Consider the following 14,172-nt stretch of genomic DNA (forward strand, 5'->3'; position numbering starts at 1 on the left):
TTCCACAGTAACAGACACATTGCTAGCCTCCAGTCAAGTAATTTGTCTGTACACTTTGGGAGCGCTCTGTGCATGCACGGTCCATTCTTTCGAGAACCGTGCATGCACAGAATGCTCCCAGCGTCAGGAGCGCAATCAAGACGGGCATTGTAACAGGTTGTGCACATGTCCCGGCCGGGCCATGCAGGTAACAGAGCCACCAGAGGGAGAACGGAGGGGACTCAGAGGACGCAGGGGGACCTCACAGACAATGTGGGGATTGAGGAAGCCCCAGATAAGTTCAGACATACATTTTTAAAATCAGTCCAGGTTTCCTTTGAAGTGGACCTGAACTCTTGCACGGGACAGAAGGAGAACGTACAGAAATGCACCCTGTATGTATTTAAAGAATTTAGCCTGTCTAATTCCCCCTCTTATGTGATTAATCACCACTGTAATTTGATCTCTTCAGCTGTGTCAGCTCAGGAATCTCCTCTGCCACAGCAGAGCTGCTAATTTGTAAACACAGGATGTTAACCCTATGTCTGCTAACCCTATGTCTGCTTCCTTGAAAGCAGGAAGCAGACACACTGCAAATTTATTGCATCAACTGCAACAAAAATTTGTATCAACTGTAACGAAGAAATGTTGTTTTTTTTAAAGGTTATTATGTTGTTGCATATCTGTTAGAGCATAGAGGAAGTTATGAGTTCAGATTCGCTTTGAAGCAACCCTGAATTGAAAATAAATTGATGATATAAACATTTGTACTGATGAATCTAACACAAATTAGGACTTTCCTAGTATCCAGCAGTTTTACTTTGTGTTTAAAAACTAAAGAGGTTTTATTGTCTGAACGGCAAGACAGTATTTTAATGTTTTACAGCTTCCATCTTAAACTAATGACCTAGCTTCATTCTCTAAGCTAAGGCCTAGTAATTAAGATTTTGGGGTGCGATTTTTTGGGGGCAATTTTGTTTCGCAATTCTCATTTGGGGAAGGAGAATCGTGTTGTGATCACTCTTGAAATCCTGCATGCAGCACGTTTGTGATTTTACGAATTGTAAATTCTGCAGTAAGAATGGTCCCATAAAGATACATTGTTGCAGTGCTTTTCTGATTACCAGCAATCAGCAAAGAGCTGAAACGCTGCCGAAAAGTGCCCTAGTGTGAACCAGAACTTATACTAGACTCTGACTCACGTCCAACTGAAGAGAAAGTGTCAATTACAACAACCCTGGATTCTTAACTCTTACAGTGATTTAAAAAAAAGAAGAAAAGAAAAGAGGAATGCAGGCCAGTTCTATGTAGACTTGGGACTGAACATACACGTTTAACTCATCATATCACCTGTCGGTTCAGGTACCCTTTGAAGACCCTGTCCAGGCAGATGTTTTATTAAGGAAAAAGGTCCTGTTTAAAGATTAGGAGGCCTCCTGGTCCCTAACTTTTAAAAATACTATTACTTAGCACAGTTATCCCAAATACCCTAAATATACTGTACACCCAGGCTCACACTCCTAAATGGGTAGAAACAGAGAATCAGCTACTGACCACACACAAGAGCAAATGTGGCTTACTGCAGAGTTCTCCAACCGTATATATTTTTTAGGAAACCACAAACATTCACAGGGGGAGTAATCAGTGTCTCAGCAGAGCTGATTAACTAGCTGTGAGGATTTCCACAAAACATGTTGGTAGGTCAGACAGGGTTGGGGATCATTGCCCTCTGGTCTTGTAAAGCCAGTCTTCAATTATTGAGAAACCTCACTAATAACTTCCCACACAACAAGCCTTTGGAAATGGACCAAAAGCAAAATCATGTTGTAGACTTCCCCTTCCCAAATGAAGGCACTATTCCACAACTTGAGTTCCCGGAAGGCCTTAACCCGTCATTTTCTAGAAAGATCAATAGATGCTTGAAGAGGAATTGCCAATTTTAGTAATTCTTTATAGATTACATTTTTTTAATAAAATCCATTGTCTAACTGATCAAAATACTGAATAGTGTTCATAGCTAGTCAATACTAATAGGAATTGATTTATAAAAAGTATGTGTTAACTTCACACATCCCATCATGTGTTAGGGGAATTCACATTAACTTCTAGTGCATGTGACTGAATTCTGCCTGTGTGCATATGCACTGCACCATAGTATGTTTAGTGTCTGTTCCAGCAGCTAGAATAGACAAGATGAGTAAATATTTGTTCTGGCACCTCTTGGTTTCACTTTTTATGTGCAGGCCTTAGGCCTCTTTCACATTACAACGCGTGCAGGAGAATGGCTCCTGCACGCGTTGAATAGGCTGCGTCGTGTTGTCGGGAATCTGCGGTGCGACGCTGAGTAGCGGCTGTAGTAATTAATTAACCTGACGGGGGAAACGCTGATTCCCAACGTTAAAATGCTACTGGGTGCGTCGTATCGAAACGCAGCGTCGGGTGTGAAAGGTAAAATGAAAGTCTATGGACTTTAATTTTACCTTGGTCAAAGCAAACTATCATAGCTGCGTTGAAGCGCTGAAAACGAGCTGTAGAATGAAAGGGGCCTTAGGTTCCTTGTTGAAATTCAGGTGCACTTTGAAACAGAGCTGAGGTTTGGTGCTTTGAGATAAAATACCAGTACAAGTATTGCCATTCATTATGAAAAAGAGGTCTTACCCTGGACTTTACTCATATGTAAAACCATGTGGGCAGTCTTTGAACCTAATGCTGGGAATACACTATGAGATTTTTCAGTCGATTTACTGTCCAATCTTATTTCCGATCAATTTCTTATCTTTTCTTATCATTTTCTATTCACTTCTATGAGAAATGGATCAGAAAAGCGATATATAAGCGAAAAATAAGATCAAACATTTCAGAAATTATCTATGTAACCATCTATCTCATTCAAAATCAAATGGTGTATTCCCAGCATTAGACGCACTGTAAGCACTGGCAGGCTGACACCCTGCATATTGTTATGTAACAGGCCCTTACACTTAATGCGATAGCCTTTTACCTTCAACATCTTCAGTTATTCATTATAATAGCATGTAGGGTATATAGATATACTTTTATATGTTTCAAGTGTACAAAAAAGAAATCCACTTCTTTAATAAAAATACAACCCATTCAATTTAACATACTGTTTAAACAAATGAATACAATACACAAACATATTTCAATTTAGCTGTAGGAAAACGAGGCTCTTCAGGATGTTCAGCAGAATCCTGTAAGAATTCAGGAAAACTGGAACTGAAGGGCAGGCTGGACTGGCAGGTGTGGAGCGCAATTGCCTAAATAGTATCGTCGCACAAAGTATTGTCAAGTTTATTCACTTGCACTGTGTGATTTACAGCTTTATGCCCTGCCTGCCCAGAGGCTTTATCCGGTAACTTGCATAATCCACAAATAACCAGTTTACACAGTCTGAAACCCCATATTCGAGATTAATTTAAGTCAACATGGTGTACTATTGTGCTAGTAAAATGTAAGCACAGTTTGTAACTGCAGACCATCATAAACTCAAGAGAGGGCCTAACCTAATAAAGGATAATAAAACAAAGACAATATTCCCAGAAGTGAAACACCAGCAAACCACCCCCGCCCTTGAAGCATCAATTATGAGGTCACCTCCTTCCCTATTTGCTCATGACCAGTCCCTTCTCCAGCAGATCACAGTGGATAGCAGAATACTGACTATAGAAATGTGCTAATGAGATGTATGAATATCACTGAGTTCTTTTCTTTCACAGTTTTCTCTGCAATGTTTATAACAACTGTGAAGCCTTCTTACCTTTTGGTCCACATCTAGTGGGTCGGAATCTAGGCACTTAGTGACTCCAGTGTTTCCATTATGTAGCATGACTTCATAACACTCCCGGATGTCTGAAAGACATAATGATAGCAGGCTATAAATTATGGACAGCCAATGCAATGGCACATCATAGGTTTCTTGAAGATTTCTATGTAAGTTACTTAAGGTAGTAGTCAGGCCATGAGAAGCCAGATATTTTATCTACAGCAGAGGTGTGCGGCCCAGACCTAGCATCACATCTATTTAGTAAAACTCTAAATAAATAAAAACTCGTCATGCTAGCATAATATTGCCCGTTTAACTCTCTGGTAAGGCCACATCTGGAATATGGAATTCAGTTCTGGGCACCACATTACAGGAAAGATATTGCAGTTTTAGAGCAGGTGCAGAGACGAGCAACAAAATTGACACATGGGATGGAAGGTCTCACTTACCAAGAAAGGTTAGATAAACTGGGTTTATTTAGTCTAGAGAAAAGACGCCTTATAGGAGAACTAATTAACATGTATAAATACATCAGTGGGCAATATGATAGATTGGCAGATAAGCTTGTTGCCCCTAGGCTTTTACAAAGGACTAGGGGACATGACTTGCGCATGAGGGAAAAACTTTTTAGCCATTTATTTAGGAAAGGATTCTCTACAGTAAGAGTGATTAAATGTCACAGGAAGTAGTTATGGCAAATTTTATATCTGCGTTTAAGGGGGCTTAGATGCTTTCCTTGTGTTGAAAGACATCCATGGCTATAATTACTAGGTAATTCCCGGTGGTGTTAATCCAGGGATTTTTTTGTCATACTTTTTTTTTTTATTGATTTTCAATCAGACATTATAACAGGATGTATTATGCTACAAGCCAAAACCATATAACAGGATATAGCAAGAGTATTTGGACTTAGGTGATATTGTATAAAAAGTTCTAAGATTTACAATTAAAGTTTATCAATCGGATAACAACATAGTAATGGTTAACTAATACAGCTCGTTTATCTTGACTATATATGCTTAGTTCTCCATCCATGAGAATTGAGTAGCTCAAAGTTCTTGTATAACTGAAATCCAATGAAACTTATGGTTTCTTATTAGAGAGGTATAACTATAACTAGGTAACGAAGAAAAAGGGTAGTGGTTAATTAGTAGAGATATGAGGTATATAAAAAAAAAAAAGAAAAGTGGTCGTTCTAGAAAGAAATTGAAGGTTAGCCATAGCTACAGTCGTCGTACATCATATATTAGACAATAGAGAGGTGTTCAAGTCAGGGCCTCATGCTGGATAGTCAAGAAAGTGTCCTGTTGGAGTCACGATGTCCATCTTTGATTCAGCTTGCAACATGTAGAGGAGGGTGTGAAGTTATGAAGTTATGGGGGTTGGAAGATGGGGGATGAGTAGGGCCATGAATCCCAAATTTTATGGAAGTTGTTTTTGGTGTCCCTTAAGGATGCAGTTAATTCTTCCATGGACCTGGTCCAATTGACCTTAAGAATGACTTCAGAGATATCTGGGGGGGCTATATTTTTCCAAGAGGAGGCAATAGTTAATCTGGTTGCCGTTAGTATATGGTTAATCAGGCGATTTGTGTATCTGTTCACCTTTGGGAGAGGTTTGCCCAGAATCGTGTATAGGGGGTCAAGTGGTATTGCGACGCCCGTATTTGAGGTAATGATTTCTTGGACCTTGGACCACAGGGGGGTCAACAAGGGACACAGCCAGAAAATATGTTCTAACGTTCCTACTTCATTACAGCCCCTCCAGCATAAGTCCGAAGTACCAGGGTATACTTTAGACAGTATTTCTGGGGTAAGATACCAGCGAAACAAAATTTTGTAGATATTTTCTCTAATTTGTATACATAGTGAGGAGTGTTTGGCGTTTTCCCAAATCTTTCCCCAATCTTCCATTGTTATGGGTGTGGACAATGAAGATGACCATTTTGACATGTATGGGTGATCTGGGGTCCATGTTCCCGATTTGGTCATTAAGATTATATAGATTTGCGAAATTAAGCCCTTTTGATGTCCATTACGGTTACATAGTCTCTCAAAGGGGGAGAAAAAAGGGGTAGTTAAGGGTTTGTGGACAATTGAGTTTATAAAATGGATAATCTGATTATATTCCATGGTCCGCTGCATATTAAAGTTAATTTTGTCTTCGAGCTGCGATCTAGTGTACACTTTCCCTGTGAGGGGGTGGATCCAATTGCTGAGGTTAAAATAGCCTAATGTGAACCAGGTGTTCATGAAGGACTTGGAGAGCCCTGGAGTGAAGTCGGGGTTTCCCAATATTGGTAGCAAAGGAGAGGGGGATGACTTCAGCCTACCCAACGGGGCCACAATTCTCCAGATGTGTAAAGTAAATTTGATGGTGGGGAGTAAATGCTGTTGTTGAATTTTTGGTGTGGTATGAGACCAGAGTAAAGAAGCTAGGGAGATGGGTAGCATACTGGTCGCTTCAATAAGACCCCATTTTGTATGTACTCTGAGGTTGGACCATTCTGACAGCTGACGTAAATGAGCAGCGTAATAGTAGTAGCGTAGGAGTGGTAATCCCAGGCCACCTTGCTCCCTAGGAGAGTTAAGAATGTTTTTATGGACTCTCGGTCGTTTATAATTCCAAACAAATTTATGGAATGCCGCTTGTAGAGACGTCAGTTGAGAGGATGGGACAAGGACTGGTAAGGTTTCGAATAAGTACAGTATTCTGGGTAGGATATTCATTTTTAGAGCATAGATCCGGCCTAGCCAGGAGATTTTATATGCCGTCCATTTGTGTAGGTCCTGTAAGATCCGTTGAATAAGGGGAGTGAAGTTGCACTTATATAGGGTATTATAATTGGGGGTGAGGTGAATTCCTAAGTATTTTATAGAATGTGTCTGCCACTTATAAGGGAAATATGTCTGTAAGGAAGTGAGAAGGCTTGGAGGTATTTTTATAGGTAGAGCCTCTGTTTTGTCTTGGTTTAATCTAAATCCTGATAAAGATTCATATAAGTTTAGAGTATCATGTAAGGCCGGGAGTGAGGTTAATGGGCTCATTATGGACAATAGGATGTCATCTGCAAATAGGGAGATTTTATATTCATGTTTACCATGTACAATGCCTCTTATATTGACGTTCTGCCTGATAGCCGCAGCGAGAGGCTCTATGCTGAGCGCAAAGAGGAGTGGGGAAAGGGGGCAGCCCTGCCTTGTCCCATTATATATTTGGAAGGGTTTGGAGGGAGCGAAAGGAAGTTTTATTAAGGCCGTTGGGGATGAGTAAAGAAATTTAACTAGGTGGAGGAAGGGGCCTAGGAAACCCTGGTGTTCGAGGACTTTAAAAAGGAAGGACCAGTGAAGTCTATCAAAGGCCTTCTCTGCATCTAAACTTAGAAGCAGAGAAGGTTTGTCTGATTTATTCATCAAAGATATAAGATTAATAGCTCTGCGAGTGTTATCCCCCGCTTGGCGACCTAAAATAAAACCGACTTGGTCGTTATTTATGAGTCTAACTAGGATAGGATTTAGACGGTTGGCTATGGTTTTTGTAATTATTTTTAGGTCAGAGTTTAGGAGGGAAATGGGGCGATAACTTTGTGGAAGTTGGGGGTCTTTACCGTCTTTGGGTAAAACTGTGATGAGAGAGTTAAGTATGGACGTGGGTGAGCTTTCACCTGTCATAATTTTGTTGGCCACAGTTGTTAGGTGGGGAATGAGGATCGATTGGAACAGTTTATAGTAGGAGTAGGGAAGGCCATCTGGGCCCGGGGATTTGGAAGAGGGCAGTTTTTTAAGGACCTCCAACATTTCAGCTGTAGTTATGGGGGAGTTGAGTACCTTACGGTCTTCCTCTGTTAATTTAGGAAGGTTGAGCTGTTCTAAAAAAGAAGATACTTTTTCTGAATATTGTGGGTTAGCTGAGGGGTCTGGTAGCTTGTACAGCTGTTCATAAAAGGAGGCAAATACGCCCGCTATCTTAGCAGGGTCGTAATGGGTAACATCCTGGGTGTCTTTCATAGCGTAAATAGTTCGTTGAACACTCTGCGGGTTAAGTTTTCGGGCTAGTATAGTGTGCGGTTTATTGCCTCTTTCGAAGAACAGCTGCCTATTCCATTTCAGGCTCTTCTCAAGTTGAGAGGATTGTAGGGAACGGATGTCAAGTTTGAGTTGTTGTATGGTAGAGAAGTGATCTTGTGTCGGTTGGTGCTTGTAGGCGTTAATTGCCCTTGTAAGTGAAGCATTTAATTCGGTCAGTTTTTTTGAGGTGTTATGTTTTTTCCGAGAACCCCTTGCTATGAAAAAGCCTCTAATAAAGGCTTTATGTGATTCCCATACTAAGCCAAATGAAGTTACTGAGTCAGTGTTTATTTTGAAGAATGTTTGTAGTTCCTTTAGGCAGTCAGCGATGAGTGTGCTGTCCTTTAATAAGGATTCGTTTAGCCTCCAATGTAGAGGTTTGTGTGGATTGGATAACCAGTCAAGATCTATAGTGACTGCTTGATGGTCAGTCCAGGCTGAGGGGGTTATTACTGAGTCAATTAGGATAGGTAGGAGATGGGCTTTTGCAAAGAAATAATCTATGCGTGAGTGTGATGCATGTGGTGGGGAGAAAAAAGTGAAATCTGTAGCAGTTGGGTTGGCTATCCTCCAAAGGTCAAGTAGACTATGCTTTCGGAGCAGTACTCGGAATTTACGAGAGTTGCGTTCATGCAGGGCAGAGGTGGAAGGGGTAGTAGTTTTACTTCTATCTTTGGTAGAGGAAAAAGCCAGGTTGAAGTCCCCTCCCAGGATAAGAGTTCCCTTGGTATGTTTTTGGAGTTTAGTAAAAAAGGCGGATAGAAAATCGATTTGTTGTGTATTTGGGACATAAACATTCGCTAAAGTAATTGGTTTACCTGCGAGGGAGCCTATGAGTATTAGGTAGTGCCCTTTGACATCACTTATAGTTTTGTCTATCTTTAAGGGTAAATCTTTTTTACACAATATTGCAACTCCTGCACGTTTATTAGGACCAGAGGCTAGGTATACTTCGGAGTAATATCTACTATGGAGACGTGTGGAGTCTTTAGGAGTTAAGTGTGTCTCCTGGAGGAAAGCTAGGTCTATGTCAAGTCTCCGCAAGTCTTTCGCAAGGGACATTCTCTTTTGAGGTGCATTAAGGCCCTTAACATTTAGTGTATATAGCTTAACCATTATCTAAGATATATTCTTTACCGCTAACCAGTATGGCAACCTTCTGGCATAAAAGGAAAGTATAGTAGAGATATGAGAAAAGAGAGAAACAAATATAAGAACAAGTATATAATCTAAATGCACAAAACCAAATTAACCAGATAATATCATATGTACGGCGGCCACTGTGCAGTTTGTGGCAATAAGTGAGGACAACTAAAAGTAGTTGTAAAAGGTGAAAGTACTGGAGGGTACATGATCCCCGAAGGGGCCATGTAGTCTCACAAGTTACCTTCTGGAGGTACATGAGGGAGTCCAAAAGAAACCTCTTAGAGTTCGACGTCCAGTCCTGGGTCAGGTACGGAGGTGAGAGAACAGAATTACTTCTATTATAAATGTAAACTCTGTTTGTTTTAGCAATCAGGCAGTCGGGGCCTCCTCAGGTATAGTGAAAGTCAAGCCAGGGAGGCAAGCCCCCTATGGGTATGAGTTCAGCTCGGAAGGGCTTCCATCTCGTTAGAATTATCAGGGTAAGTAAGGCTGCGAATCGAAGTTTTGGACCATTCAGAGACGTGGCGTATCTTACGTGGTGGGGATCTGGCGGAGGGGGATGAGAGGTGCTGGGCAGATAGTGATTGAGGTGGGCGGAGGCCCATCTGTTTCAGGAAGAGGGGGGCGTCATCCAAGTCGGATAGAGTAAAATGAGCACCATGTCTGGTGACCATAAGGCGGAAAGGAAATCCCCACTTGTATGGTATTTTGGCATCAGATAAAAGTTGCGTGACTGGTTTAAAGGCCCTTCTTTTGGCCAGCGTAATTAAGGACAAGTCATTGTAAATAGATAGATCGTCCCCTTTAAATGACACTTTGGGGGTATTACGCAAGGCACGCATTATGGCATCTTTCGCCTCATAATAGTGTAGCTTGATTATGACATCTTTAGGGCGTCTTGCAGTCGCTTGTCTCTCCCCCAGGGATCTGTGGGCACGATCCATTCGCCAGAACTCATCTGGCTGGTCTGGCACTATTGATTTATATAATTCAGTGAGATGTGGTAACAGTAGATCCGCCGTAACTGACATAGACATGCCTTTAATCCTAATATTCTGCCTCCTATCCCTGTTTTCACTGTCCTCCTGCGCAGTTCTTATAGCTTTTAAGTCATTTTGTATAATGCGCTGCTCATCTTCTATATCATGCTGCTTAATAGCTAGGGCATCCATTTTCTCCTCCAGAGTATTAGTACGTTCCCCAATTGCTGTGATTTCCCCTTTAAGATCCTTGAGAGCAGAGAGAATAACTTGCTGAAGGGACTCGTGGAGGGTACGGTAATGTCTATCTAAAGTTACCTCTAGCATTGCAGCTGTCAGCGGTGGGTCCTCTGTGGCTTGGGGGACTGAACCAGGCTGTAGCTGCTGTGACAGGGTTTGTGGAGAGGAGGCAGGTGCGGAGGACTCGGCGTGGTCGGCGCCATCTTGGATCTGCGGCTGGCGGACATAGCGGTCCATGGAGCCCGCTTGTGTGGAAGCTTTAGGGCCTGATTTGGCTGCCATCTGTTCGGGTGGGTGTTCGCCTGCTGTTCTCTGCCGGCGCCGCGCTTCGGTAGCGGAGGGGGTGCTTATGGCGGCGGAATCAGCGTGGGACCCGGACGGAGCTCTCTCTCTAAGCGGCCATCCTGGAGCTGCCGCGCATGCGCCTCTCGTTAATCCAGGGATTTTATCTGATTGCCATCTAGAGTCGGGAAGGAATTTTTTTCCCTTTTGGGGCTAATTGGACCCTGCCTTGTAAGGGTTTTTCACCTTCCTCTGGATCAACAGGGATATGTGAGGGAGCAGGCTGGTGTTGTACTTTATTCTCTGGTTGAACTCAATGGACGTATGTCTTTTTTCTAACTATGTAACTATGTAAATACCAGACAGGAGTGAATGCAGCGAAGTCTGGTCCACCATGTAAAATGGTTCTGTCCATCCCAAATATCTAGAATATGAGATCCCAACTAAATTGCCTGGCATGAAAAATCCAAGGCTCAATTATTCACTAGCTGTTCAGCAAGGCATCCAGGCTCACCTTTCTTATTTGTCCCCTAAACTCAAAAGTGTTTCCATGCCATGAAAGTGTTTTATGACTTATCAGTGAGTTACGCTGATGCCCTGCCGGCAGACTCAAGCCCAACTGGAGTGGAAGTGTAATATACGTGCGTAAATCTTAACTCTCACAGTGGGGACAAAAAAGGAACTCAACCTAGTTTTACAGGTTTGAGACTGTACATACACATGTTTATCTCATCATGGCCCATATGCTATTCACTGTCACCTGAATTTTCTCCTAGGTGATATTTTCCCAACTTGTTGTGAATAAACTGCTTTTTAAACCACCAGCAAGCAAACAAATACTCATAATCATTTGGAAAGTACATTTTCACCTGCATTTTGGTATTTTTTCCATTAAAAAATGTTAAAAAGTTATTTTAAATCGAAGATGAAAAATTATCTCCAAGGAGGAAACTAAGGAGAAAAAGTGAATTGCGCATGGGCCCATGTCACATGTCAGTTCAGGTACCCTTTAAGATCATATAAGAACCAAACCACCATTGGATTGCTGGATCACTTATGTTCTCTAGTGTTCTCCAAACCTTTGAAAATCAACACCTAATTACCTGAACTGAGGCAGTTAAGTGAAACCTGCATAACTCGAATATCTGCGAAATTTGTATTTGTGCTTTAAAACAAAGTTGCGGTTATATAAATTATTGTAATTGGTTGACATTGAATTATCTATAAATGTAATATCTAAGAAGAGCCATGTGCCTGCAAAATGACACGGACATAATATTTCATGGTGGCACACATAGGCAGGTTCAACACTATAAATACTCTCATCATGGATATAACCAAAATGATTTTATATTGTGTATTAACCACTTTCTCCTCCTGGACGTAGAGCTACGTCCAGGAGGCCATGTACGCTCCCGGCCGCGGATCGTTAGCCCAGGAATCAATGAATCGTGCCATGGTGCCCGATCACTGATTCCTCTCCCCCACAGAAAAAGCGACAGCTTCTCTCGGAAGCCTTGCTTTTTCTGCCTCCTACGTCCCTCTAAGCGTACATGTTATGCTTAGAGTGACGTCATGTTAACAAACCTAAGGTTGCCATCTTGTGGCCAAAAAGTAAAACTACATCTACATTAAAAAAAATAAAAATAAACATATCTACATTAAAAAATTACTATTAACATCCCACCCTCCCCCAAATACCCAAATAAAATGTTTAATAATAAAAAAAAATTACAATAAAAAAAAACCACATAAATATTTACTTAAGGGTCTAAACTTTTTAAATATCTATGTAAAGATGAAATATTTCTATTTTTTTTATTATAGGCTTGTAAATAGTGATGGATGCAAAATGGAAAAAATGCACTTTTATATCCAAATAAAATATTGTCACCATACATTGTGAAAGGGACATAATTTAAACAGTGTAATAACCGGGACAAATGGGCAAATACAATACGTGGGTTTTCATTATGGAGTCATGTATTATTTTAAAACTATAATGACCAAAAACTGATGGAGTTTTTTTCCGTTTTTTTCTTATTCTTACTGTTAAAATGCATTTACAGTAATGTAGCTCTTAGCGAAATGTACCACTCAAAGCCTAATTGGTGGCGGAAAAAACAAGATGTAGATCAGTTCATTGTGATAAGTAGTGATAAAGTTATAGGCTAATGAATGGGAGGTGAACATTGCTCGGATGCATAAAGTGAAAACGACTGAGGGCTGAAGTGGTTAAAGGAAAGGAAAATGTGCAAGTTCACAGAAAAAACTAACAAACTATACAGCCCACAGAAAAATAAAAGGAATGAATTGAAAAAATATTTAGAGGGAACCCGAGGATCTTCTAGTCTACCCTGGTGGAGGGGTGCATTCCCATCTACAGAGAGCGACTTCTTAAAGGGAACCTAAACTGAGATGGATATGGATTTTTGCTTTAAAAAAAAATACCAGTTGCTTGACTCCCCTGCTGATCCTGTGTCTCTAAGGAGAGCAGACAGATATCCGGGCACCAGCCAGCACAAGTGATGCATAAACTCCTTTATTCCTTCCCCAAGATCCCTGACAGAAATTTGCAAGGCCTGATATCTGTCTGCTCTCCTTTGCTACAATTGTATCTGGTCGTTCCGGAGGCACGGCCTATAACCCCTGCTACCCCCTTGGGGCTGCCATCCAGAGCATCTAGTGCCACCCTACGAGTTTGTCTTCCTTTTGCTGATCCTGTGTCTCTAAAGGTTCATATACACGTCCGATAAAGATCGTTCGTTACGAACGATTCGTGACGTTTACACGATATTCAAATTAGACCGAAAAGATCGTTCGTAATGAACGATTGTGTACACACGTGAACGATATAAGTATAAAGTACTGAACGATGAACGATAAAAAAATGCGTGCGCAAACAGAAGTGACGTTATGACAGCCAATAAGAACATGCGTACTACTCCACAGATAATCATTATCGGACGATCTTTGTACACACTGCAACGATTGAACGATTATCTTTCGAAAAAATCCGCCGGGTTGGATCGGTCGGATTGAACGATAACGGTCGTTATCGTCCAAAAAAACGATCGTTGGAAAATTTGGAACGCACGATTATCGGTCCAATTGTCGTTAACGTTCGTTTTCGAACGATTGTTATCCTACGTGTGTACTCAGCTTAATAATATTAGCCACAGCCACTCAACAAGCATGCAGATCAGGTGCTCTGACTGAAGTCAGACTGGATTAGCTGCATGCTTGTTTCAGGTGTGGAATTCAGCCACACTGCAGCCAAAGAGATCAGCAGGACTGCCAAGCAACTGGTATTGTTTAAAAGGAAACATCCATATCACTCTCAGTTAAGGTTCCCTTTAACCTGAGTGGGGTCAGGTCCTAATGCTCCCCACCTGCATTTAAAGTGTCTGCCTACAGGTAACCCGTGTTTGTGAGTATATATACACATAAAATTGTATTGAACTCTTCATTTTACCTGACAATACTGCACCATATTGCACTCTCGTTTCTCTTCTTGTTTTTAAGCAGTGAACGAGTTGGGTATGTTCACCCACTTTGTGAGTAGGTATTCTGAGCTGGTATGGCTTGTGTTGTCTAACCTATCCATTTATGATGGTTTCAGATTAATGAGTTGACGTTGGTTATACTGATTTTAGTATTAAATGATTTAAAACTCAATAAATGGCCTTGGACA

At 41.2% G+C, this 14,172-nt stretch overlaps 1 protein-coding gene across 3 annotated transcripts in view; it reads right to left on the bottom strand.

The window, feature by feature from the left end:
* The window catches only part of DLG3 (discs large MAGUK scaffold protein 3), a 413,798-nt gene that overhangs the window by 388,026 nt on the left and 11,600 nt on the right, over positions 1 to 14,172 (bottom strand). For all 3 annotated transcript variants that reach the window (XM_068247624.1, XM_068247623.1, XM_068247626.1), the window contains exon 3: positions 3,758 to 3,849. In XM_068247624.1, coding sequence (XP_068103725.1) covers positions 3,758 to 3,849 — 92 coding nt within the window. The remainder of the gene's footprint in view (positions 1 to 3,757; positions 3,850 to 14,172) is intronic.

This window comes from Hyperolius riggenbachi, chromosome 8, assembly GCF_040937935.1.
Source record: "Hyperolius riggenbachi isolate aHypRig1 chromosome 8, aHypRig1.pri, whole genome shotgun sequence".
Lineage (NCBI taxonomy): Eukaryota > Metazoa > Chordata > Amphibia > Anura > Hyperoliidae > Hyperolius > Hyperolius riggenbachi.